The 22,575-nt window shown below is 41.6% G+C and overlaps 1 protein-coding gene across 4 annotated transcripts in view; it reads left to right on the top strand.

Annotated features, from left to right (window-relative positions):
• The first annotated feature begins 643 nt into the window (after window positions 1–643).
• bsna (bassoon presynaptic cytomatrix protein a) overlaps window positions 644–22,575 on the top strand; it is a 118,185-nt gene continuing 96,253 nt past the window's right edge. For 2 of the 4 annotated variants that reach the window (XM_085345538.1, XM_085345540.1), the window contains exons 1-2: window positions 644–725; window positions 867–1,363. In XM_085345538.1, the coding sequence (XP_085201664.1) occupies window positions 644–725; window positions 867–1,363 (579 nt within the window). Of the gene's footprint in view, window positions 1,364–22,575 lie in introns of all 4 variants that reach the window. The other 2 variants (XM_085345539.1, XM_085345537.1) reach the window with 2 other exon arrangements.

The following is a 22,575-nucleotide window of genomic DNA, read 5'->3' on the forward strand; positions in this document are numbered from 1 at the left end:
TTATTACAACAATACATACAGTGTTGCCTTTGTAGACAAAAAGTTTTTAGTCTTTGTCTGACCTATATGCAAGAAATAGAAACAAATAAATGGCAATGTTTTGGTGTTTCAGTACAGAGTGATTTAGTCCCAGCAATAATCAGCCATGAACTTATTATCCTATATACAGATAATACAAGCATCCTGGAAGGACTGCCATACAGTAGATGTGTTAACTGGGCATATTTTAATGTAATCTCGACTGTTACCCACAAATAAATGTAATTCTGCTTAAGAACCTAGATTAATGTAGACAATGTAAGCTACTTATGAAAACATTTGCAACAATGTTTACTGCTGGAACACTGCCTTCCAGAGAAGCCCACTGTTTATTTGTTTATGACACTTGTGCCTTAGTATAATTTTGGTTATGGTGAGTGTAAGAAACAATATCCTGATCCAAATTCCTTAAATATCAGTTAACCTGCAGTGCCAGTGTGCTGTCACTTTTTGGGAAGGTTGAATGAATTTCTGTTTTAGAGATTTTAACAGAAACGTCTGATTTTGACTTTTTTTCCTTTGCTTTGTCTCTTCTAGGGGTCCAATGGGTTCAATGGGTAGTCCCAAGCCTGGCATGCAACAAGGAGGCCATGGAGGAGGAGGAATGGGAGGAGGAGGGATGGGTGGAATGGGAGGAGGTGGGATGGGAGGAATGGGAGGAGGAGGAATGGGTGGAATGGGAGGAGGTGGGATGGGAGGAATGGGAGGAGTTATGGGAGGAATAGGTGGAGGCGGGATGGGGGGAATGGGAGGAGGGATGGGAGGAATGGGAGGATTAGGTGGAGGAGGGATGGGGGGAATGGGAGGAGGAATGGGGGGAATAGCAGGAGGAATGGGGGGAATGGGAGGAGGAATGGGCAGTGGAGGAATAGGGCCAAGAGCTGGTGAGCCTTACCGCCTGGCCACTCACGAAGCTCCTACCTCTCCTAGACATATGCAGTCCAGCCAGGCCTCTGGAATGGGGCAGGGCCCAGGGTCTGGTCAAGGGATGGGTCACGGTCCAGCTGGGTCTAGCATGGGGGGTCATGGAGGTCAAAGTCCTGGTCAACATGCCTCTCGCCGAAACCTCCAAGTTGACTTCAGTGGTTCCGGCGGCTCCAGGACAGGTCGGTCTCCTTCTTTGTCTCCTGACCGTGGTGTGACACCCACCTCACCATACTCAGTGCCACAGATAGCACCCATGCCGAGCAGCAAGCTGTGCCCAGTGTGCACCACCACAGAGCTGTCTAACCCACCGGCTGTACCCAACTACAACACCTGCACCCAGTGCAAGGCCACTGTCTGCAACCAGTGTGGATTCAACCCCAACCCCCACCTCACTGAGGTAGGTCAGATTTAACAGTCAAGAGGTGCTTGCATGACCATTTGTTTGCTTTAAGATATCACTATATATGCATCAATAGAATAAATAATATGATCAGGCTCATTACTAATTGTTTAGGTAATTATCAAATTAATACTATTGGTGGACAGAAGGCAATCCTTCAGTTTTAAATGTTTAGAAATAACAGAAAAAAAGGGGGCCACGCAGTTAAACTCTGAATGTTGAAGAATGGATCGAACAGAGAGATGGTTTCAGATGTTTTTTCTGGCCTGTTGAGTCAGTGAATGAAAAGAAGTACAGATATGGAGAGGGAGTGAGAGAAGTTTTTGCTTGAAGAGGCACTTCTTTTTTGACCAATAAAACACATTTGAATTGGATCAGATTGAACTGATGTGAGTGACCGAAAGAAGGGAGTAAATGCAGTGATCAAAGAAATGGGAGAAATGGCTTAAGGTGAGGGCAGTGTTGGGCCCGGAAGTGTGAAAGAATAAAGTTATATTTTCTCAGAAATACATGTCATTTATATAAAAACAGTGAGCAGTTTGAGTAAGCAGTACAAAGGCTGCATGAAGAACTTTATTTGTGATAGACTGTGCATATGTAGATTCATCAAGTGACAGCACTTCCTTGGTGCCAGAATCTCCATTAGTGTGCTAAGACATGACACATGGGTCACAAATGAGACTCAACTTAGGTGTGATGTGAAGACAGAAGGCCAAGGATTCTTGTATTTTGCAGTCAAAAGACAAGTTGAAAGGATGGATTAATGCGATGTTCAGAGGTGTATGTAGGGATGAGGAGGAGGAAAAAGGTTAAGAGTCTCGTTTTGATTGAGAGGTCGATGCTCGCCTTTGGTGATGGGGTCAAACTATCAGCCTCTTGTCAGCATCTGATGACTAATATCAAATATCAACATCTCTGAGCAGAAAGACTTTAGACAGAGAGCACAACCTCACTAGATTCAAAAGCATAAGGCTCTCTCTGATATATTAGCCATGCCGACACTCATTGATTCCCACTGTTGTCAGATACAGGCGCTTCTCATTCACAGACACCACAACAAACACTCCGCTGAATTAAACAAACAACTGTGTTTGTGTTGTTGTGACTCATTTTTCATTTGCTTTGGCACACTGAAACCAGAAGTATGTACCTAGTACATCATTCACCCCCATTGCTCCATGCTAACAAATTAGCATAGTAAATGGCTAATTATATTCACTCACAGATTGTGCTGGCAAGTAAAAGTCTTCTTTCTGTTTTTAAAAAAAAGGAAACTAATACAGCTTAGTAAATGTGGAATCCTGTTCATTATCACTAACACTTGCTGTGTCGTCATACTTTTACGTCACAAAACACATCCTTTAAAATGTGTTAGCCTGGAGCTGGTGGTTGCATAATACATAGTCAGAACAAAGATGATTTTAGAGCTTATATGCAGGGTGTCAGCTTCCTGTGAAGGATACAGTGTTAATGTTAAGTAATTATCAGCATAGCCTGTCAAGGTTTTACCGCTGTTGTGTGTTTTTTGAGCTCTCCTACTCTATTTGTAGGATAGCAACTTCTGTCAGGCTCGTATGTGATCATTTTTTGTACGAAACTTAGATCAGATTTGCAGATCCTCTACTTGCGGTCCAGTGTGTGTATGTGAAGGAAAGAGAGAGTGGTCAAAGGAGCTTGCAAAGAAAAGCGTCTGGACTTCTTTAAGTTGCTTGAAGACGTTTCACCTCTCATCCGAGAAGCTTCTTCAGTTCTAAGGTCAATTGGTGGAAAGAGAGAGTGAGTAGTACATGTTGATAACAGTGGATTGTGCTAATGAAGCTAATGAAGTGGGGAAAGGCAGAGATTGATAAGCCACAGACTTGTTATATATTAAAAAAACACAAAATACACATGTATACACTCACATAGCTTCACACATACAACAACACTACATAGACAGACTGTCACACGCATACTGTCTGTGGACACTCACTGATGTTGGCACTCACCCTAACTTTAACCTCAAACAGCCCTTTATGGAAAACGCGCACACACACACACACACACACACACACACACACACACACACACACACACACACACACACACACACACACACACGTACATCCTTCATGCATTAAACCTGTGCAATAAATTGTGATGTTAATCAGTTGAAGTAACCAACAGAGATTTGCTGTAGAGAAAATATAACTCAACAGCATAAAACTCAATATACTTAGGTGAAGAAGCCCTTTATTATCTTCTATATATCTGTAGAATGGTAGAGATGGAGGGAAAACATGTTGCATCTGTTTGCTGCATTTGAGTCACAAACCCTCCATCTTGTACCGATTAATTCTCTGGTCCTGCTGTTGTTTGGGTTTGTATGAATTATGGATCAGCTCTCTTCTCCTGTTAACATTCTCACTGTTTTCAATGTCCCTGCAAGTCAATGGTCCCACAGTTCTGTCCTGCAAACCTTATTAATGCAAAGGAAATTACAATATTAATATGACTTATTTACTAACAACAGCATGAGATTAGTAAGCATAAGCATAAAAAAATAAAACATTTAAATGCCATAATTAAACAAATATGCTCCATAACATCCAATAATGCACAAAGCGAACACTGACGACTGTCTGTCACTCCTTAAATATTTTTTGGGTTTATTATATTGAAATCCACACATTTCTTTCCCACCCTTTTAGGAAAAAAAAAATACACACTGAAGGTTTTCTGCTTCCACTGAGATATCTAGACTCATACAAAAAAAAACAACTCTTCCTTTACTTCTGTGTGTGAAGGGATCCAGCCATGTTATGTCTGCAGATATAGATTAATACCTAATCTAAACATTATCCACTAATATCACTTCTAATCAGTGTACCATGTACCCTAGTAATCCGACAAGCAGGGCTATGCTCCATATCTGCTGTGCTATGTTCTGATTTGATTTGCATAATTTAACATTAAACAGATGCAGCCAGGCAAGGAAAGAGATTATTTTAGCTATATTAGGAATCAGCTATGTTTTATTATGGGTATTTACGAACAGAAAATACCACATGAAAGCTAGAATACAATTAATAAAGGCGTGTTTTTTATATTTTATGATTAATTATATTTTAATAGGAAAAGGAGAAGACAGGAAAAATAAATGGCACAAAAAGGCACAAGACATTTTCTCGCTCAAAGTTTTAATTCTTTACACCTGTATGTTGAGGCTTAACCAAATTGTTTTATTCAAAAAAATGCAGAAAAGTACTTTAACTGAGCGAGTCGTCTTATAGAGAACTCCAAGTTGCATATCTGATCTCACACTGAGAACACCAAACCAGGAGAGAGACATCAATTATCCAGCCAAAGAGCAGGATGAGAGAGAGATTATGATCGATGTATCTAATTCAAGAAGGTGGCATTTATGAAACTTGGCTTTCATGCCATTAATTGGCATTTGTGCACAATGATGAGTCATTTGGAATCATACACTGAATATACAAACTGTGGATTATATTGTCATGTCAGCGGGCTGTATTTCTTTTGCAAATGGTATAGCACTTTTGCATTAGTGTAATAATTACCTACCCATCTGCACACTAGGAAAGCGACTAAATTCTTACTCAACTAAATGAGGGGAAAAAAGTAGACTAATTGACTAGTCTAAAACTAAGAAACACTAAAATATTTAGTTAAATGTCAAAACCGTTTAATGGAAAATGTCAAAAACTGATAAGAAAGGCGTTTTAAGCCATTTATGACATTCTTCGATAACGAATCATGTTGATTAACTGTGCGTCACCTTGCATTGTGCATTATCAACATTACATGTTATGATCCAGACAGCGAAGAAGAAAAATACTTATATATATGATATGAAAAAATATAAATGTAATATATGTTCATGTATTTCTAAAATATGAGAACATCTGGAAGATGAATAAATCGCGACTTGCTGTGCATTATTAATGATGCAGATTGTTGAAAATTCATGACAACCACTTGAACAAGGTAAAATCTAACATAACACATTAGTGTGTGAATGTGTGTGTGAATGGGTGGATGACTGGTTGTGTAAAGCGCTTTGGGGTCCTTAGGGACTAGTAAAGCGCTATACAAATACAGGCCATTTTACCATAACAAATCAAGAAAACATCGAGCTATTTTCTTCCGCTTATCTGTCAGTCAGGTCGTGGTGGCAGCAGGGAAACCCAAACTTTCCTCTTGCCACTTCCCCCAGCTTATCCGGGGAAATGTCGAGTGTTTCCCAGGACAGCTGACAGATGTAATCGCTCCAGCATACCCGGGTCTATGTTGTGGCCTCTGGCTGCTAACACATGCCTGGTCTGAAGACTTTACCCAGGAGATGATGGAGTTAGCCGTATCCTTTCGATGTGGAAGAGTAGCGGCTCTACGCTGAACCCCTCCCAAATGAATAATCTCATCACCCTATCGCTAAGGAACAGCCCATCCACCTTTCAGAGAAAACTCATTTCCGCTGCTTGTATCCGTGACCTTGTACTAATAGTGGTAACAAAAGGATAGGCCAAGATTCACAGATTTATGGGGTTTCTCAACAGTGATTCACCATCTAGTTGCAGATACTGTAGCTGCATGACATTTAGGACACGATAGTTTACCGGCATTGGGCATCAGTTAAAATTAGCTAGATTAAATGACCAGTAAGTCTACATACATATATGTCTTAATTTCTTAATTCGATTAACCTTTCATGTTAATCAAAGTTTCTTTTAGTTGTTCTAACTCTCTTATCAATAGGAGTCCATTCAGTTCTGATAGCTTGATTTAATTTGGTCGGATTCAGTTTACCCAATGCTTTCACTCACTGTACGTGCAAAGTGGCTGATTATGAATACTCAATAACACTTCAATGAGTTACCAAAAAAACTCCAACAGAAAAAATTTGAATGGTGAAAATTAAACTGACTGTTTACTGATTTACAAGAAAATAATTTGAATTCATAATCCAGTGTGTAATCAATTCACGGCTTAAGTCCTCTGCACGCTTCAGTAACAGAAAATATTGTCAAGGCGTGCTGTGTGGTAGGTGGAAAGCATACCCAAAATGCAGGAACCCTCAGACTAAAGTAAACTCAAAGTGCAGCTTTATTAGCTAGCACCAGCAAGTTTAACGAAAACACAAGGTGAGTACACAACATCGAGGAGTACAACAATGACATGATGAAGACCAGAGGGAAACTGAGGACTTTAATACGCACACGAGGTAACTAGGAAGATGCAAAACAGCTGGGCAAAAGAAGGCACAAGTGAACTTAGTCAGACAGGGGAAGCAAAACTGAATACAAGCGGGACAAGAAACTATCAAAATAAAACAGGATGCTACCATTAAGGCTGAGACATACAGACTTGACAAACACAAAGGGAGAATAAACAGAGACATGACTGGGGAAACAGACAAAGAATACACAGAAAAAAGACAATCAAAACTATAAGACTTTAACCACAAACCCTTAAAAATAAACAAAAAAGAAAATACAAAACTAAGAATACTCATCAAATCAAATCACTTTTATTGTCACATCGCATTACTGGTACACTGGTACAGCACATGTGAGGGAAGTTCTTGTGTGCAAGCTTCACAAGCAATAGTGGTGTACAAAATATAAGATATATATATATATATATATATATAAAAATATGGAATGATAAATAGGGGAATGACCCGCCAATTTCCGGGGGCGAGGTCACTGAGGCAGTTAAACTATTCCTTGGTGGCAGAGCCCCTGGTGTTGATGAGGTCCGTCCCGAGTTCCTGAAGGCTCTGGACGTTGTAGGGCTGTCCTGGTTGACACGCCTCAGCAATGTTGCGTGGAGATCAGGGGCAGTACCTGTGGACTAACAGACCGGGGTGTTGGTCCCCATCTTTAAGAAAGGGGGCCGGAGGGTGTGTTCCAACTACAGGGGGATCACACTCCTCAGCCTCCCTGGGAAAGTCTATGCCAGGGTGCTGGAAAGGAGAGTTCGTCCGCTAGTCGAACCTCGGATACAGGAGGAACAATGCGTTTTTCGTCCTGGTCGCGGAACACTGGACCAGCTCTTTATCCTCTCGAGGATACTTGAGGGTGCATGGGAGTTTGCCCAACCAGTCTACATGTGTTTTGTGGACTTGGAGAAGGCATTCGACCGTGTCCCTCGGGGTGTCCTGTGGGAGGTGTTGCGGGAGTATGGGGTTTCTGGCCCATTGCTTCTAGGCGCAGCCAAGTGGCAGAGGGCTTTCGCTTTGGTGGCCTCAGAATCTCATCTCTGATTTTTGCGGATGATGTGGTTCTGTTGGCTTCATCGGGTGAGGGCCTCCAGCTCGCACTGGAACGGTTCGCAGCCGAGTGTGAAGCAGCGGGAATGAGAATCAGCACCTCCAAATCTGAGGCCATGGTTCTCAGCCGGAAAAGGGTGGAGTGCCCACTCCGGGTCGGGGATGAGTTCCTGCCCCAAGTGGAGGAGTTCAAGTATCTCGGGGTCTTGTTCGCGAGTGATGGGAGAAGGGAGCCGGAGATCGACAGACGGATTGGGGCTGCAGCTGCAGTAATGCGGATGCTGCACCGGTCCGTCGTGGTGAAGAGGAAGCTGAGTGTAAAAGCGAAGCTCTCAATTTACCGGTCGATCTACGTCCCTACCCTCACCTATGGCCACGAGCTGTGGGTAGTGACTGAAAGAACGAGATCGCGGATACAAGCGGCAGAAATGAGCTTCCTCCGAAGGGTGGCTGGCCTCTCCCTTAGAGATAGGGTGAGAAGTTCGGCCATCCGGGAGGGGCTCAGAGTAGAGCAGCTGCTGCTCCACATTGAAAGAAGCCAGCTGAGGTGGTTCGGGCATCTGACAAGGATGCCCCCTGGGTGCCTCCTGGGTGAGGTGTTCCAGGCATGTCCCACCGGGAGGAGGCCCCGGGGCAGACCCAGGACACGCTGGAGAGATTATATCTCTCGGCTGGCCTAGGAACGCCTTGGTGTTCCCCCGGATAAGCTGGAGGAGGTGGCTGGGGAGAGGGAGGTCTGGGCCTCTTTGCTTATTAAGCTGCGGGGCAGCAGCCTAAGATAAAGCGGATGAAGATGGATGGATGGATGGATGGAATGATAAATATGCAAGGAATGGTATGAATACATGTACAATAAAAAGAATGTATGCAGATTACTAAATATGCATACCAGATATATATGTGTATATATAAAAAAAATCAAAAAAACACCCAGCACGCCCCTGCGGGCGGTTTATCCTTCAAGCTCGGGTCCTCTACCAGAGGCCTGGGAGCTTGAGGGTCCTGCGCAGTATCTTAGCTGATCCCGGGACTGCGCTCTTCTGGACAGAGATCTCCAATGTTGTTCCCGGGATCTGCTGGAGCCACTCGCCTAGCTTGGGAGTCACCGCACCTAGTGCTCCGATTACCACGGGGACCACCGTTACCTTCACCCTCCACATCCTCTCGAGCTCTACTCTGAGCCCTTGGTATTTCTCCAGTTTCTCGTGTTCCTTCTTTCTGATGTTGCTGTCATTCGGAACTGCTACATCGATCACTACGCCCGTCTTCTTCTGTTTGTCTACCACCACTATGTCCGGTTGGTTAGCCACCACCATTTTTTTTCACCACCAGCTCGGTCATTCTCCACCACCCTTGGGGGCGTATCCCATTTTGACTTCGGAACTTTCAGGCCATATTCGGCACAGATGTTTCTGTATACTATGCCGGCCACTTGGTTATGGCGTTCCATGTATGCCCTGCCTGCTAGCATCTTGCACCCTGCTGTTTTGTGCTGGATTGTCTCAGGGGCATCTTTACACAGCCTGCACCTGGGGTCTTGCCTGGTGTGATAGACCCCAGCCTCTATGGATCTTGTACTCAGAGCTTGTTCTTGTGCTGCCATGATTAGTGCCTCTGTGCTGTCTTTCAGTCCAGCTTTGACCAGCCACTGGTAGGATTTCTGGATATCAGCCACCTCCTCTATCTGCCGGTGGTACATATCGTGCAGGGGCCTGTCCTTCCATGATGTTTCCTCGTCTCTCTCTCCTCTTTCTTGGGTTTCTGCTGCCTGAGGTATTCACTGAGCACTCGGTCAGTTGGGGCCATCTTCCCAATGTATTCTTGGATGTTCATTGTCTCATCAATGTTGCCTTCTGGTAGCTCGATCCCCTCAGTTCTGACTACCTTCCCTCTCTTTGTTATCATCCGACTACACTTCTCCAATAACATCCCAATGTCATTGCTGTATATCCTGGTAGTGTGGATCAGTGAATCAATGTCTCGTTCACTCTTGGCATACAGCTTGATGTCATCCATGTACAGGAGGTGGCTGACAACTGCTCCGTTCCGTAGTCGGTATCCGTAGCCAGTCTTGTTAATGATCTCACTGAGGGGGTTCAGGCCTATGCAGAACAGCAGTGGGGACAGAGCATCTCCTTGGTAGATCCCGCACTTGATGGTGACTTGTGCTATGGGCTTGGAGTTGGCCTCTAGTGTTGTACGCCACATCCCCATTGAGTTCCTGATGAAGGCTCTTAGGGTCCTGTTGGTCTTGTACAATTCTAGGCATTCCAGTATCCAGCTGTGGGGCACTGAGTCATAGGCCTTCTTATAATCAATCCAGGTAGCGCACAGGTTGGTCAGCCTGGTCTTGCAGTCTCGGCTGACTGTTCTGTCTACCAGTAGCTGGTGTTTTGCGCCTCTGGTATTCTTGCCAATCCCTTTCTGTGCCCCGCTCATGTATTGACCCATGTGCCTGTTTATCTTAGCCGATATGATGCCTGACAGGAGCTTCCATGTAGTACTGAGGCAGGTTATTGGTCGGTAGTTGGATGGGACCGGTCCCTTCTTGGGGTACTTGGGGATCAGGACCGTCCGACCTTCGGTTAGCCATTCCGGGTGTCTCTCGTCAACTAGCAGCTGGTTCATTTGTGCTGCCAGACGTTCGTGGAGTGCAGTCAGCTTCTTCAGCCAGTAGGCGTGAACCATGTCGGGGCCTGGTGCTGTCCAACTCTTCATACTAGAGACCCTTGCTTGGATGTCCGCCACCGTGATGGTTACTGGACCCTGTTTGGGGAGGTTGCTATGGTCTGCCCTCAGATCCACTAGCCACTGAGCATTGCCGTTATGGGTTGCGTCCTTCTCCCATATGCTCTTCCAATATTGCTCCATCTCCAGCCTTGGTGGTGCTGTTCTCTTATTGTTCCCTTGCCACTGAGAGTACACCTTTGCTGGTTCTGTGGAGAACAGCTGGTTTATTCTCCTGCCTTCTATCTCTCTGGTGTACCTCCTCAAGCAGCTGGCCAAGGCTGTGAGTCTTTGCTTGGCAGTTTCCAAGGCCTCAGGTATGGACAGCTTGCTGTATTTCTTATGCACCTTCTTTGTCGCACCTTTCTGCAACTCCGTTAGTTGGCTAACCTCCTTCCGTGCTACTTTGATCTTGCCCTCTAGCCTCCTTCTCCATGGAGGGTACTGCTCCTTGTGGCTGTTCAACTTGTAGCCAAGCATCTCACTGATCACTGCTGCCGTATTGTAGATCAGCTTGTTAGTGTCGGTAATCATGGCTGTAGGTATCATTCATAGTGCTGCATTAACATCATCGAGCAGACCTTCTGAGGGTACTTCACGTAATCTTGGTAACCGGCTACGGGGGATCCAGGTTTCAAGCTTGGCCATGATCCTATCTTTCAGGTCAGTTTCTCTCGCACTCAACGATCCTTCTCCTATCGTACTTGGGGCTTTGTACCCAATTTCGGGTGCAAATTCTCCCCCCTGACCTGGCGTCCTGGCTGCCCCTTGCCGTAGCATTTATGTTGTACCTCGTCAATCTCTAGCTGTGAGAGCAGTCCCTTCTTTCGAATGTTGGAACACTGAGCTACTAGTTGTTTCGCCGTCATTGTGGATGTTGGGTATCGAAGAATCCATAGGTCCCTCATCCTATTCATGTAACCCCTTTTGTTTCATATGTTAGGCTATGCCCTCTCTATTTTTGGTAATTCCACACCGGTGGAATCACAAACAAAACACGCAATAAGAGGCTCTAATGCGTGTTTTTCAATCTCGCGGCCCATGTCACCCCTACTTGCGGCCCACATAATGTCGTGAAGTAATACTTTTAAAAATTATTATTCAAAAAATTATTTAACATAAAGGCAATAGGCAGAGTGTTACGGGCATCACCCTAAAGAATGTAGCTTCATGGGCAGTGTAGTCCATGCTGCAGGGAGAATGGACTGCCATACTCGTTATGTGTCTGTGAGCACGAGGGAGAGAGAAAAAGGACAGTCAAAAAGTACAAGCAGAAACGGGAGATGGAAGCATGTAAATATAATAATAACCACTGCAGCTAAAAAGAGTGCCTGACGAGCCCAGTTACTCATTTTATATTAAGATTTAAAAATCTAGTTGGTATTGGTATGGCGAGTAACCCTCAGTAATAGTAATAAATCACACAGCAATAGTACATTCATGTAGATGTAAAAGGCATGATAATATATTAAGTAATCCAAAGTATTCAGAATACGTTACTCTCATTGAGTTTGGGGCATGTATTCTGTAATCTGTAGTGGAATACATTTTAAAAGTAACCTTCCCAACACTAGAAGTGTCTATGAAGTGTAGTCAGTTTTCAGCAGTCTGGTGGCCTGATGGAAAAAGCTGTCCCTCAGTCTGCTGGTTCGGGACTGGATACTGCAGTACCTCCTGCCTGACAGAAGTAGTCTGAACAGTCTCGGGTGACTGGAGTCTTTGATGATCCTCCCCGCTTTCCTCAGGCAAAACTTGCAGTTCTTTCTCTGTGTATGCTTGCTGCTCACTTTCCTTCATTGAAAATGTCTTGAATTGGTTTTTGGTCATTGAAAACTGTGACCTGTTTACCAAAGATGTAATGATGAAACTTGGTGCAAACGTGGACGATATACAGCATTTCCTTTTCTATTTGTGCATAGCTCGTTTCTGCATCTGTTAGAAACCTAGACCAGTTGTGGGGAACTCCAGGCCTCAAGGGCCAGAATCCTGCAGGTTTTGATGTGTGATGTGTTATCTTGACCCAACACAGCTTATTTAAATGGTTAAATTATCTCCTCAACTTATCAGAGTCTTTCTGATGATTTGGCTGCCAAGCAAACTCCATGTTGCTTTTCAGTAAATGTCACAGGGATGCATCTTCCTCACTCCCTTAACCTTGGTGAAATATGTGACAAACCCCAGAAAACACCTTAGACCTTTTTTATCAGAGGGTGAAGCCATGCAAATAATGCCTCAACTTTAGCTGGGTCTGGCTTAAGACCATCTGCAATGAGTCCAACATATGGCACTTGAGTCTTGCGAATGAAACAGCAGTCTGAGCCATCGGTACCTGTCAACAGGAGTGTTGAAGGTTGTGAGGAATGAAGACTCTTCATCCAGTTCTAGCTACAGAAATCCAGAGTTTGCATCCAGGACTGAGAATATTTGTGCACCTGGCACGACAGATACAACCTCCTCAATAGCGTGCATGGGGTAATGCTCTCTTTTGAGGACTTTACTCAGAATACTAGGATCAAAACAAATCCTTACTTTGCCTCCTCAGGTGACTGCTACCATGGAGCTGACCCATTTCATGGATTGTTCAACTTTAGCAATGTGGCGATTTCTTTCCATCTCATGTAGTTTCTGCACAATTTTCTCTTTCAGTGCTGCAGGCTGTCTGATACAGGATGTACAACTCCTTTTGCACTGGCATTTGTCTCTGAAACAATTCATATAGGAAGTGTCAGATCCTCACCTCTATCAAGTAGTCTTTGTTACACTCTTTTTCCACTAAGTCCCACAATTTTGGCGTTGACTACCCTGTCATCTGAGTCAGTATACTCACAGTCCGCTAAAAGCAACCCTAATCCTATTCAAAGCGGTCAAAACTTTCACTTGGCCTTGCCTGTTGAAGCAATGACAAGCAATTAGCTTAGTTTTCCTTGGTTTTATGTAGCTGGCAAACCTATTCAGTATCTTAGTGAGGTCCTCTTTCTTCCTGTCCGCCCAGTTCAGACTCTTGTAGATTTCTCTGCCTTCCTCATCAATCCACATACTTAGCCAACCTGCTCTCTGCTTAGCAGATAGCTGTGACTGCGGCACGTGAAAGACGAATATGGCTGTTGAACTGCACTTGCTAAATCTGTTCTTGACAGACATCTGTCACCATGTATGGTATCGTAACTGCCAGAAAAAACAAATGGGAGCTCAAGAAATAATGGCTTTTTAAATTTCAAATCACTCCACAATTACAACACATGTCTGCCCTCTGGTGGCAGGAGGAGTACTCAGAACAAGCTGGAAATTAACAGCACTCCCAGCACACCCAATATATTACAGTCATCACCATCTGTGTTTCCGATATGCCTGCAGCAAAATTACAGGTGGCATTTTTTGTTTTAAAATGGATAAATAGCATCTAGGAATGAACCAGATGAACTCCTGCTCATTTGATGTTTTGTGTGTGCTGTGCGGTGTGTACTGGAGTTGTCAGTTTAGCACATTAAAAGGATAAACCCCGAGTGTTGCAGCTCTTATGAATATAGATGGGGGATAGTGAAACACCCACACAACATGTATTTGCAGCTCATTTATGTGAGTTAGTCATTCCTTGAAAAAAAGTACACCTGGGGAAATATGCTAAAAAGCCTTGCTGTGTTGGTTCACATCTGAATCCATAAAGATTATTTGCTAATGTGTTGCGGGTTGTTACCTTTCCAGATGTTCTGACGATTAGACTGAAAAAACAGTCAAATTTGGCTTTTAATGTTGCAGTAAGCAGAAGTCTTAAAAGAAAAGGGATAAAAACAAACACAAAAAATTGACAGCCTTCCTTCAGCAGCTCAGCCCTGTTGGTTTGTCTGTAAACCAACCACTGCAGATGGTCTTAATATGTGGACATCATATTTTGGGTTGTATAGACCAAATATCGTAGAACTTTGTCTGTAATTCTTGATCTATTGCAGTTTAAGTAAACAAAAATCGGAAACCTGCTCTGGAATAAGAAAGAATTCCATTGGTTGATGTACGTTATATAGTCTCTTGTTAAACAGCCATTTGAAACCTTGGAAAGAAATAGGTTACTTAGGTAACACGGGTAATATTTCCATAGCTTTACTTTAAAAACTGAACATTAGAATTCATGCAATTAGTCTATCTTCTTCCGCACACTGCATCATACAGTTTAACTTAGTTATACTAAATATTATATTATTATTAACTTTACATGGCTCAGGGGGTTGGGAAGCACATCTGTAACCGGAAGGTCGCCAGTTCGATTCTCCTGGTTGTTGTGTCCTTGGGCAAGATACTTTACCATACTGCCTGCTGGTGTTGGCCAGAGGGGCCGATGGCGCGATATGGCAGCCTCGCTTCTGTCAGTCTGCCCCAGGGCAGCTGTGGCTACAACCGTAGCTTGCCTCCACCAGTGTGTGAATGAATAGTGGCATTGTAAAGCGCTTTGGGTGCCTTGAAAAGCGCTATATAAATCCAATTCATTATTATTATTATTATTATAAAGTGTAGCTCTTTGATTACACCTTCTGAGGTGGTATGGCAGGCTAGTTCCAATAAAGTACTTGAGGCAAAACCTGCAAAGTGTAAACTTTTTTTTCAGAAGACGACAAATATTATACTTTTTAACATGAAAACAAGTTGCCAACTATACCTTTGTTAGTCAGTACAATTATAAAGCTTTTTCAGTCTGCCTAACTACATGATAGCTTTGTCACTTGCCTAACACAGAAAATCTTGCTAGGTATAGTAAACTGAGGGAAGACACACACAAACAACAACTGAAAATTTGCTAATAGGGCAATATCCTAGAACTTCAATACACAGCATCATTAATCTCCTAGGACCTGGTGTCCACATATGTGGACATTACATTTTGGGTTATATAGACCAAAATACTAAATTTTGCTCTACAAGGGCCTGATATCCACTTACGAGGACAATATACTGCCACTGTTCTATCGAAATTTAAAATTTAAAACAAATGTCCTCATATATGGATCTCATTTTTTTCAGAAACAAAAATCAGGTAATTCTTTGTTTTTACATTCATCAGGTCCCAATCAGCCCAAATAGCAAAGAGAAACTAAAAAGGCACGCATGAAAGAGTTCAGGTCTTAGGAGGTTAAACCTCGTCCACCCGTGCATCTATTCTGGGTCTTTGATGGTGGCATGTTTATTGAAGAAACCAGCTGCTAGTATTCTCACTAACATGGTTAGACTCTGACACACTGTTTTATGATTGTTGTTTACTGTCTTATTTAAAATTTCATTATGTAGATGTAATGTTGTTAATATTTGATGAGACTTTTTGATGGACATTTCCAAATCATGTTATGGACTATAACAAGGAAAAGGAGACTTCAAAATTATTCCAAGTGTTTCTCATTCATGGAGCCCAAAGCTGTTAATTTTTTACTTTACCACTTTGTAGATGTTATTGACAGATTTCTTTCTCTTTTTTTCTTTGTTTTTTTCTTTATTTTATTGAAAAATCTGTGGGAAAAGTGAAATGACCAATTTCCTGAAATCTTATAAAATATTTTCACTTTTAATGATCCTTATCTTTTGTATCGTTCTCAGCTAAATTGCATTATTTTATTCCAAATGACATTCATCTGCTGGAAAATACACTGTGCCAGATGTAGTCATGCAAACTGATGCGCTGACTCCATTTTATTATTCTATGTGATATATGACAAGACTCAGAGAATTCCATTATTCAAAATAGAATTAAAAGCATTGAGGCCTTTATCTGAGTGCCTTGAGAAGAAGGAATAGAAAATCTTTTTCATTTTTTTTAATTAGGTGGAGTATTACAGTAATGTGTTTTACATCTTTCTTAAATTGTGTTCACTTGTTACATCTTTCATTGAAAAATACAAACAAAAAATGCTTTGACAGCAAAAACTGTCATTAATTCATTTGTGATACTATGAAATTGTTGTACATTTACAGTATTCATGCAGCTGTTTCATTACAGGAAGTTACCTTTAGGGCTAAAATACTTTGCCAAGATAGCAGTAAACAGAGATTTGCAGCTAATGCCAAAAAAAGCAAAATAACAACAGAAAAAGGTGAAACAAACTATCATGCATTTTTAAACCTTTTCTGCATGAACATTAACATATCAGTAAAAAAAGCATCCGAATTTGATCCATAACAAGAGTTCACACCAGTCTATTTTGTTTAAATGTGCAAATATTATAATTCTTCTTCTTATTTATCAGTATTACATAATGAGTATAACTAAAACATGTGTTAAAGTTTTATGTCTTATAAGCACTGTTGTTAATACTGACTAAGTCTTGTCTACCTGCACCTGTCCCTGTCTTTTCTTTCGGCTAAACATTTGGCAGCATGTCTTCCTCCCTGTAGCCTGTTTGTTGTTCAACAGATTGAGTGCTAATTTTAGACTCAGCGTGCATGTAGGGCTGCTAATAGAAGTGTGTGTGTGTGTGTGTGTGTGTGTGTGTGTGTGTGTGTTTTGGATTAATTCGCTTCTTTTGGTGAAATCTGTAGACTGTGCTTCTCTCTCCTGTCCTCTCAAATCAAAGCACCTGCCCTTCACACGTTTTTCTATGTGTGTGCTTGTGCCTCCATTGTATTTGGTAATCCATAACATATAATAAAAATGCCAAAAGTATTGACTTGCACATCCAAATCATTGAATTCAGTTGACTCTATCACTTGCATGGTCACAGGTGTATAAAATCAAGCACCTAGGCATGCAGACTGCTTCTACGAACATTTGTGAAAGAATGGTTCGCTCTCAGGAGCTCAGTGAATTCCAGTGCAGTACCGTGATAGGATATCACCTGTGCAACAAGTCCAGCTGTGAAATTTCCTCAATGAAATATATTGGGAACCAAAGGAACAAAGAGAAGAGCAGAGCAGAGCAGATGTTGAGGCGCATGGTGCACAGAGGTCACCAACTTTCTGCAGTTTTGATAAAACTTTGACAAACAGAGTACTTCAGTTGAATTTTTGTATCATGTTTTTGGTTAAAACAGACCATTTTGAACATTTACCACGTATTAAAAGTCATTGAAAGGCCTGAAAGAAAACATTTCCTCGACCAAATTATTCCAGTCTCAAGTTCGAGCCCTGGCACCACAGCAGTGTTATGAGTCAGTTTCAGGGGTAATCAGGGGAAATAAGACTAGATATGATTAATTACGGCACTCCATTACATGGGTACCATCCTGTATGCAATAACAAAACATTCCTCGTACAGTATGAGGTAGAGATGGCACGATACCACTTTTTTATGTCCGATACCGATACCGATATCATAAATTTGGATATCTGCCGATACCGATATGAATCCGATATAGTGTTTTTTAATCAACAAAACTGTTTTTTAAAATATCTTGCTGCATTTTGCAAGTCTGCAAGTTCATACTCAAGTTTAAAACAACAACTACACTAAAGCTATTCTGTTATACCTGTATGCAAAAAAAAATATTTCATAGTTCAGCAATACTGATCAATCTAATAAACTTAGACCTACACCATCCTCCCTATTCTGGTATTTTAAAGAGTACTTAGCATAAATATTAAGCAACCTAACTAATAGGGTTCCAACTCCCAGCAACAACAAAAATAAATAAATAAAAAATAAGGAACCACCCCTCACGCGCCACCTCATGATGCTTAATCGACGTAATCAACCTTAATTTGATGCAGTGTGAAAAAAAATGCACAGAAATCAATTATTTTTCAAGAAATATTAAATAGATTCAACATCTTTCTTCAACAAAATTGCAGACTGCACAGATGGTACCTTCCCAAAGTAAAAAGTACTATAGCTTACTAGGGTATATATTAGACTTAATAGTCACTATATACAGTAATTGACTTCTATTCATTTTACATCAAATTAAAACTTTGGGTGTCAGATAATTATTTATTAAAAGCTCGACATTTTAAATGAGAATAAGAAAGAAAAGTATGTCTTTGTGCCCCCTTTTCCCTGTTCATGCCCTATCGGCCCCCCTGGCTAAACTTTGCTAGATCCGCCCCTGCACAGTTACCAGCGTCAGCTACGTAGAAAAAGATCCTCGAGTAGAAAGTAATATTAAATAAATTCTAACAACAGCTTATCAAGCTTAAACGTTCTGCTGTTGTTCAGCCGCTGGTTTCCTCTTTCTGGTGCAAAGTGGGCCAAAAACAAACAAGAGAGACGGACTCGCGACAGAAAAGCCGATCAGCTGATCATTTAAGCAGTTTCACGATTGAAGTAGCAGCCGGAGAGCGAGAGGCAGTCGCTTGTTAAGCTTAACGTGGGAATGCTTTACAAACATTCAGAGATGGACTTACACACTTGCTTTACTTCTCTCGGGGATAACTTTGTCGGAGATGAAATGCCAGGTTGCTAGCGAAGCTCCACATGCTATCCAGACCACCGACAGGTCCGGCATGCCACAGCTGCTCTATCACGTGATGCATACTGCTCCGACGTGCTAACGTTCTGAGGTGAGTTGCGGCGTGTTGCAAGTTTTGCGAGGTGCTTTCGTGATATTTAATGGATCGGATTACATTTTTTATTTTTCTCCGATATCCGATCCAGTAATTTAGGTCAGTATCGGACCGATACCGATACGTAATATCGGATCGGTCCATCTCTAGTATGAGGCATATAAAACACTAATTCTACCTTGCTTTAATAAAGCAGTCATGCAAGCTGCTGCTGCCATTTGTCTCAAGAAGTAAATATCTCTGTTTGCACTGCTGCAGATGTAAATTTATATATTTTCAAACTTGCTTGGGGGAGTGAGAAATCATCACTGTTATTATGGTAACATTTAAGCCCATTTCACTGTGAGCTAACTAACTGACAGCAGGGTTGAGATGATACTAGAATTTTAAACATAATACCCGAAAAATACTCGATACCATTTTTGATTCGACAGGGGAAAAATGACAAAAATTCTAAGGCATTATTTTATATATATATATATATATATATATATATATAAAAAAGATTTTCAGGTTGCCTCAGGTAGTCCTGCACCTATGGTGACTTGGCACCCTAAGTTCATTGCTGACCAAATAGAGTTGGTAAGGCAGCCTGCTCCAATCTGGGACTGTGAGAAGCAGGGTACACCCTGGACAGGTCGCAGTCACAGGGCTAACACAGACAACCATTCACATCTACGGGCACTTTAGAGTTTCCAGTTGACCTGTCCCCACTAACCTCATGTCTTTGGACTGTGGGAGGAAGCTGGATTACCCGGAGAGAACCCACGCAAACACGGGAAGAACATGCAAACTCCATACAGAAAGACCCTGCCCTGATGGTGGAATTCAGGAACTTAGGACCTTCTTGCTGTGAGGCAACAGTGCTAACCACCATTCCACCATGCTGTCCAAATAACTGTGTTTATATTTAATAACTGTGCTATTTATAACATAGAGCTAATGCTGCTTTTGGGTAATTAGTAGTAGTAGAACTGAGTAACATTATGTGTCAGGTTAAAGAGGCACAGTGCCACTGGTATTGATACTGCTGTAAATGCGTATCTAATCTGATAGTAATTATTAGTAATTTAAAGCCTGAGTCACCCACTCCACATAGGAGCACTTTAAAGTTTAATTTTTGATAAATGGGAAAAACTGCATAAATAGAGGCAAAATTGTGACCGCATATCTTGGAAATTCCTGGCGTCATATAATAAGATCAGTGGCAATGTTTTTCACTGACAGATTCAAAGGCTGTGAGAGGTAATTGGAAGCTCTTAAGATGGTAGTTGGTTGGTAAACCGTGCTGTAAAGGTAATAATATCTTTCTTAAGTTCACGTCACTACAGTAGGTGCATTAGGAAAAGTTTTAGACCTAGAGAATTTCTTCTTTTATTTCTTTGGAACAAGGCTTTCTAATAATGTTTTAGAGTTTGAGTAATTTTCTGCAAGTAAACCAAAATGTAATGTCTAAATCTTATTCAATAGTAGAGTATAAATAGATAAAATGCCAGCCAGGCCGCATGACAAACTCAAACCCACAGTGTGATGAGTACTTGCACCCATCTCAGTAATGTGCATATCTACACTGGTGGCTATTCTAATCCTGGTAACCATCCTGATGATGACATTACTAACACGCAAAAAAAAGGAAAGCTAATGACACAGGTTACAGGAATGACACTTTGGTAATTACCTCTCACATTTTTCGGTAATAACAGAATGCATTTATCACACTAATGGCACTTTCCCCCCAGAGGAATGGAAGGAGTTATTCATAACCACCAAAAAAGGGGGAAAAAGAGGTTGTTTTCCCCGTAATGATGGACACGACCTGAATGACCTAAATGAGAGGATATATTCTCATCAGCACAGAAGGCTGATAATGGCAATAATTTAGACAACATTGAATTAATGTAAATATGATGGCTGGTGCCAGCTGATCACTACACGGTTGGGTCTTTTCTTTCAATGTTTGAAGACTACTTTCCCTATGTAAGTATGCATCTTTATATGTCTATATGTTCGTTGTATTAATATTAGATACCAAAGAAAAAGAGATGTTGTGTTAAAGAGTTAAAGTCTGATTTGGCAGGTCTTTAACCTGTGGATTTATTCAACAGCGTTACCTTTACAGTAACCATAACACAAACAGCCATAAATCGTTCCGTGTCAATGTTTTCCAAAATATTTACAAGTGTGCTGCAACAGAAATGAAAGCTTTATATTGAGTTTATTTTGAGAGTGTTTTCCACACGATGCTGTTGATCATATTACAAGTTGCTAACTAAATTGCTATTAAAAAAATCCACACAATAGCTCCGTTATAGCTCGTCCAGTTTATTGCTGTTGTAAAGGAGCTTGTTGTTTAAGGAAATCATTATCGGCAAGCTCCTTTCCCCAGTTTAAGCTGTCTGAAAGCTTCCTTTCAATAGCAGCAGTCTTAAATGAGCTGCAGACACTGGCTTAAGTGCAATCATATGGTAGAGTGAAAAAGAAGTCACAAATAATTATCACTGCCAGGAAGGATTTTTAAAAATGATTTTATGAATTCAGACATGCAATTAAGTTTCATTTTAAGCACTGAAAGTAATCACCTCTTTTAAAGTCACCTTTCCAAGCACCTGAAATGTGGGTAAAGCATTTTTCAGTAAGTGTTGAAAATATAATTTACGCTCTTTTCTGACTAATCACGTAGCAGATTTTTTTCTTTCTGTCCATCACTTGGCATTGTCCTCCTCCTGCATTCTTGGTGGCTTCGGCCCCCATTTCTTGCTTTCTAATATGCCTTCCACATTTTATCTACTCCTCTAGCTCACTGTCTGGCCTCTCACTGTCTCACGCCACACATCTTTGGTATCCCTCCTCTGTTTGCCGCTCTCCTCCTTTCTCTCTTAAGGAAACAGTCTGTCATGCATGGCTGTCCGTGAGTGAGCACTGAATCAAAAGCCCCAGTGTCTGCATAAACCTCCGCCAAGCAGCAAAAATCCAATTTGAATGCCTCCAGTAACACTGACAGCTCAGTGGAAATGTGCACGCGCATACACACACACACACACACATGGAAGTACATAGAGTACACAGCATGCCTACAAACAAATTTACTTGAGTAGAGAAATGTGTATGCAATATATCCCTCCAACTTCCCCAAGAAGTTGCTCTGTGACATTTAAATCTAAATTAAAATCGAATGTGGTCATTTAAAGACAGCACAAGCACAACACAAAATATGTGTTAAAGTGTTTTTTGAAAAATATAAACTAATTTTGAATTTGATCCCAGTACCACGTTTCAAAAACTTGGGATAGGGCATGCTTGCGTCACCTCTTTAAACACCACCCATGTGAGAGATCAGTTGTTGTCTTGAAGTGTTTTCCTCTATTGCTTACTTGGAAAGAATTCAAGCTCCTCAACAGTTCGGTCTCCGTTAGTATATTTTTCATGTCACAATATACCAGATTTTTAAAAAAATGTCTGATAAGACTCTTTCATGTCATACCAATGCATGCACAACATTTTTGCAGGACAGCACCAAACAAACAAACATAAGACGAAAAATGTTGTGTGCATGTCAACAAATATTGCTTCATTAATGCTTTCAAAGATGTGACAAGTTGCCCGTGCCACGTGGCATCAATGCCATTATGAATGTTGGCTTTTGAATGGTGAACTGACACAAACCAGATGGGTTCTGGTCTCTTTAGCCTGGAGCACGTTGGCCATGATCTACAAAGAAATATAAAAAACTTCC

The sequence above is a fragment of the Diplotaxodon limnothrissa genome, linkage group LG20 (genome assembly GCF_057381915.1).
Source record: "Diplotaxodon limnothrissa isolate DT_005_m linkage group LG20, D_limnothrissa_male_GT1.1, whole genome shotgun sequence".
Lineage (NCBI taxonomy): Eukaryota > Metazoa > Chordata > Actinopteri > Cichliformes > Cichlidae > Diplotaxodon > Diplotaxodon limnothrissa.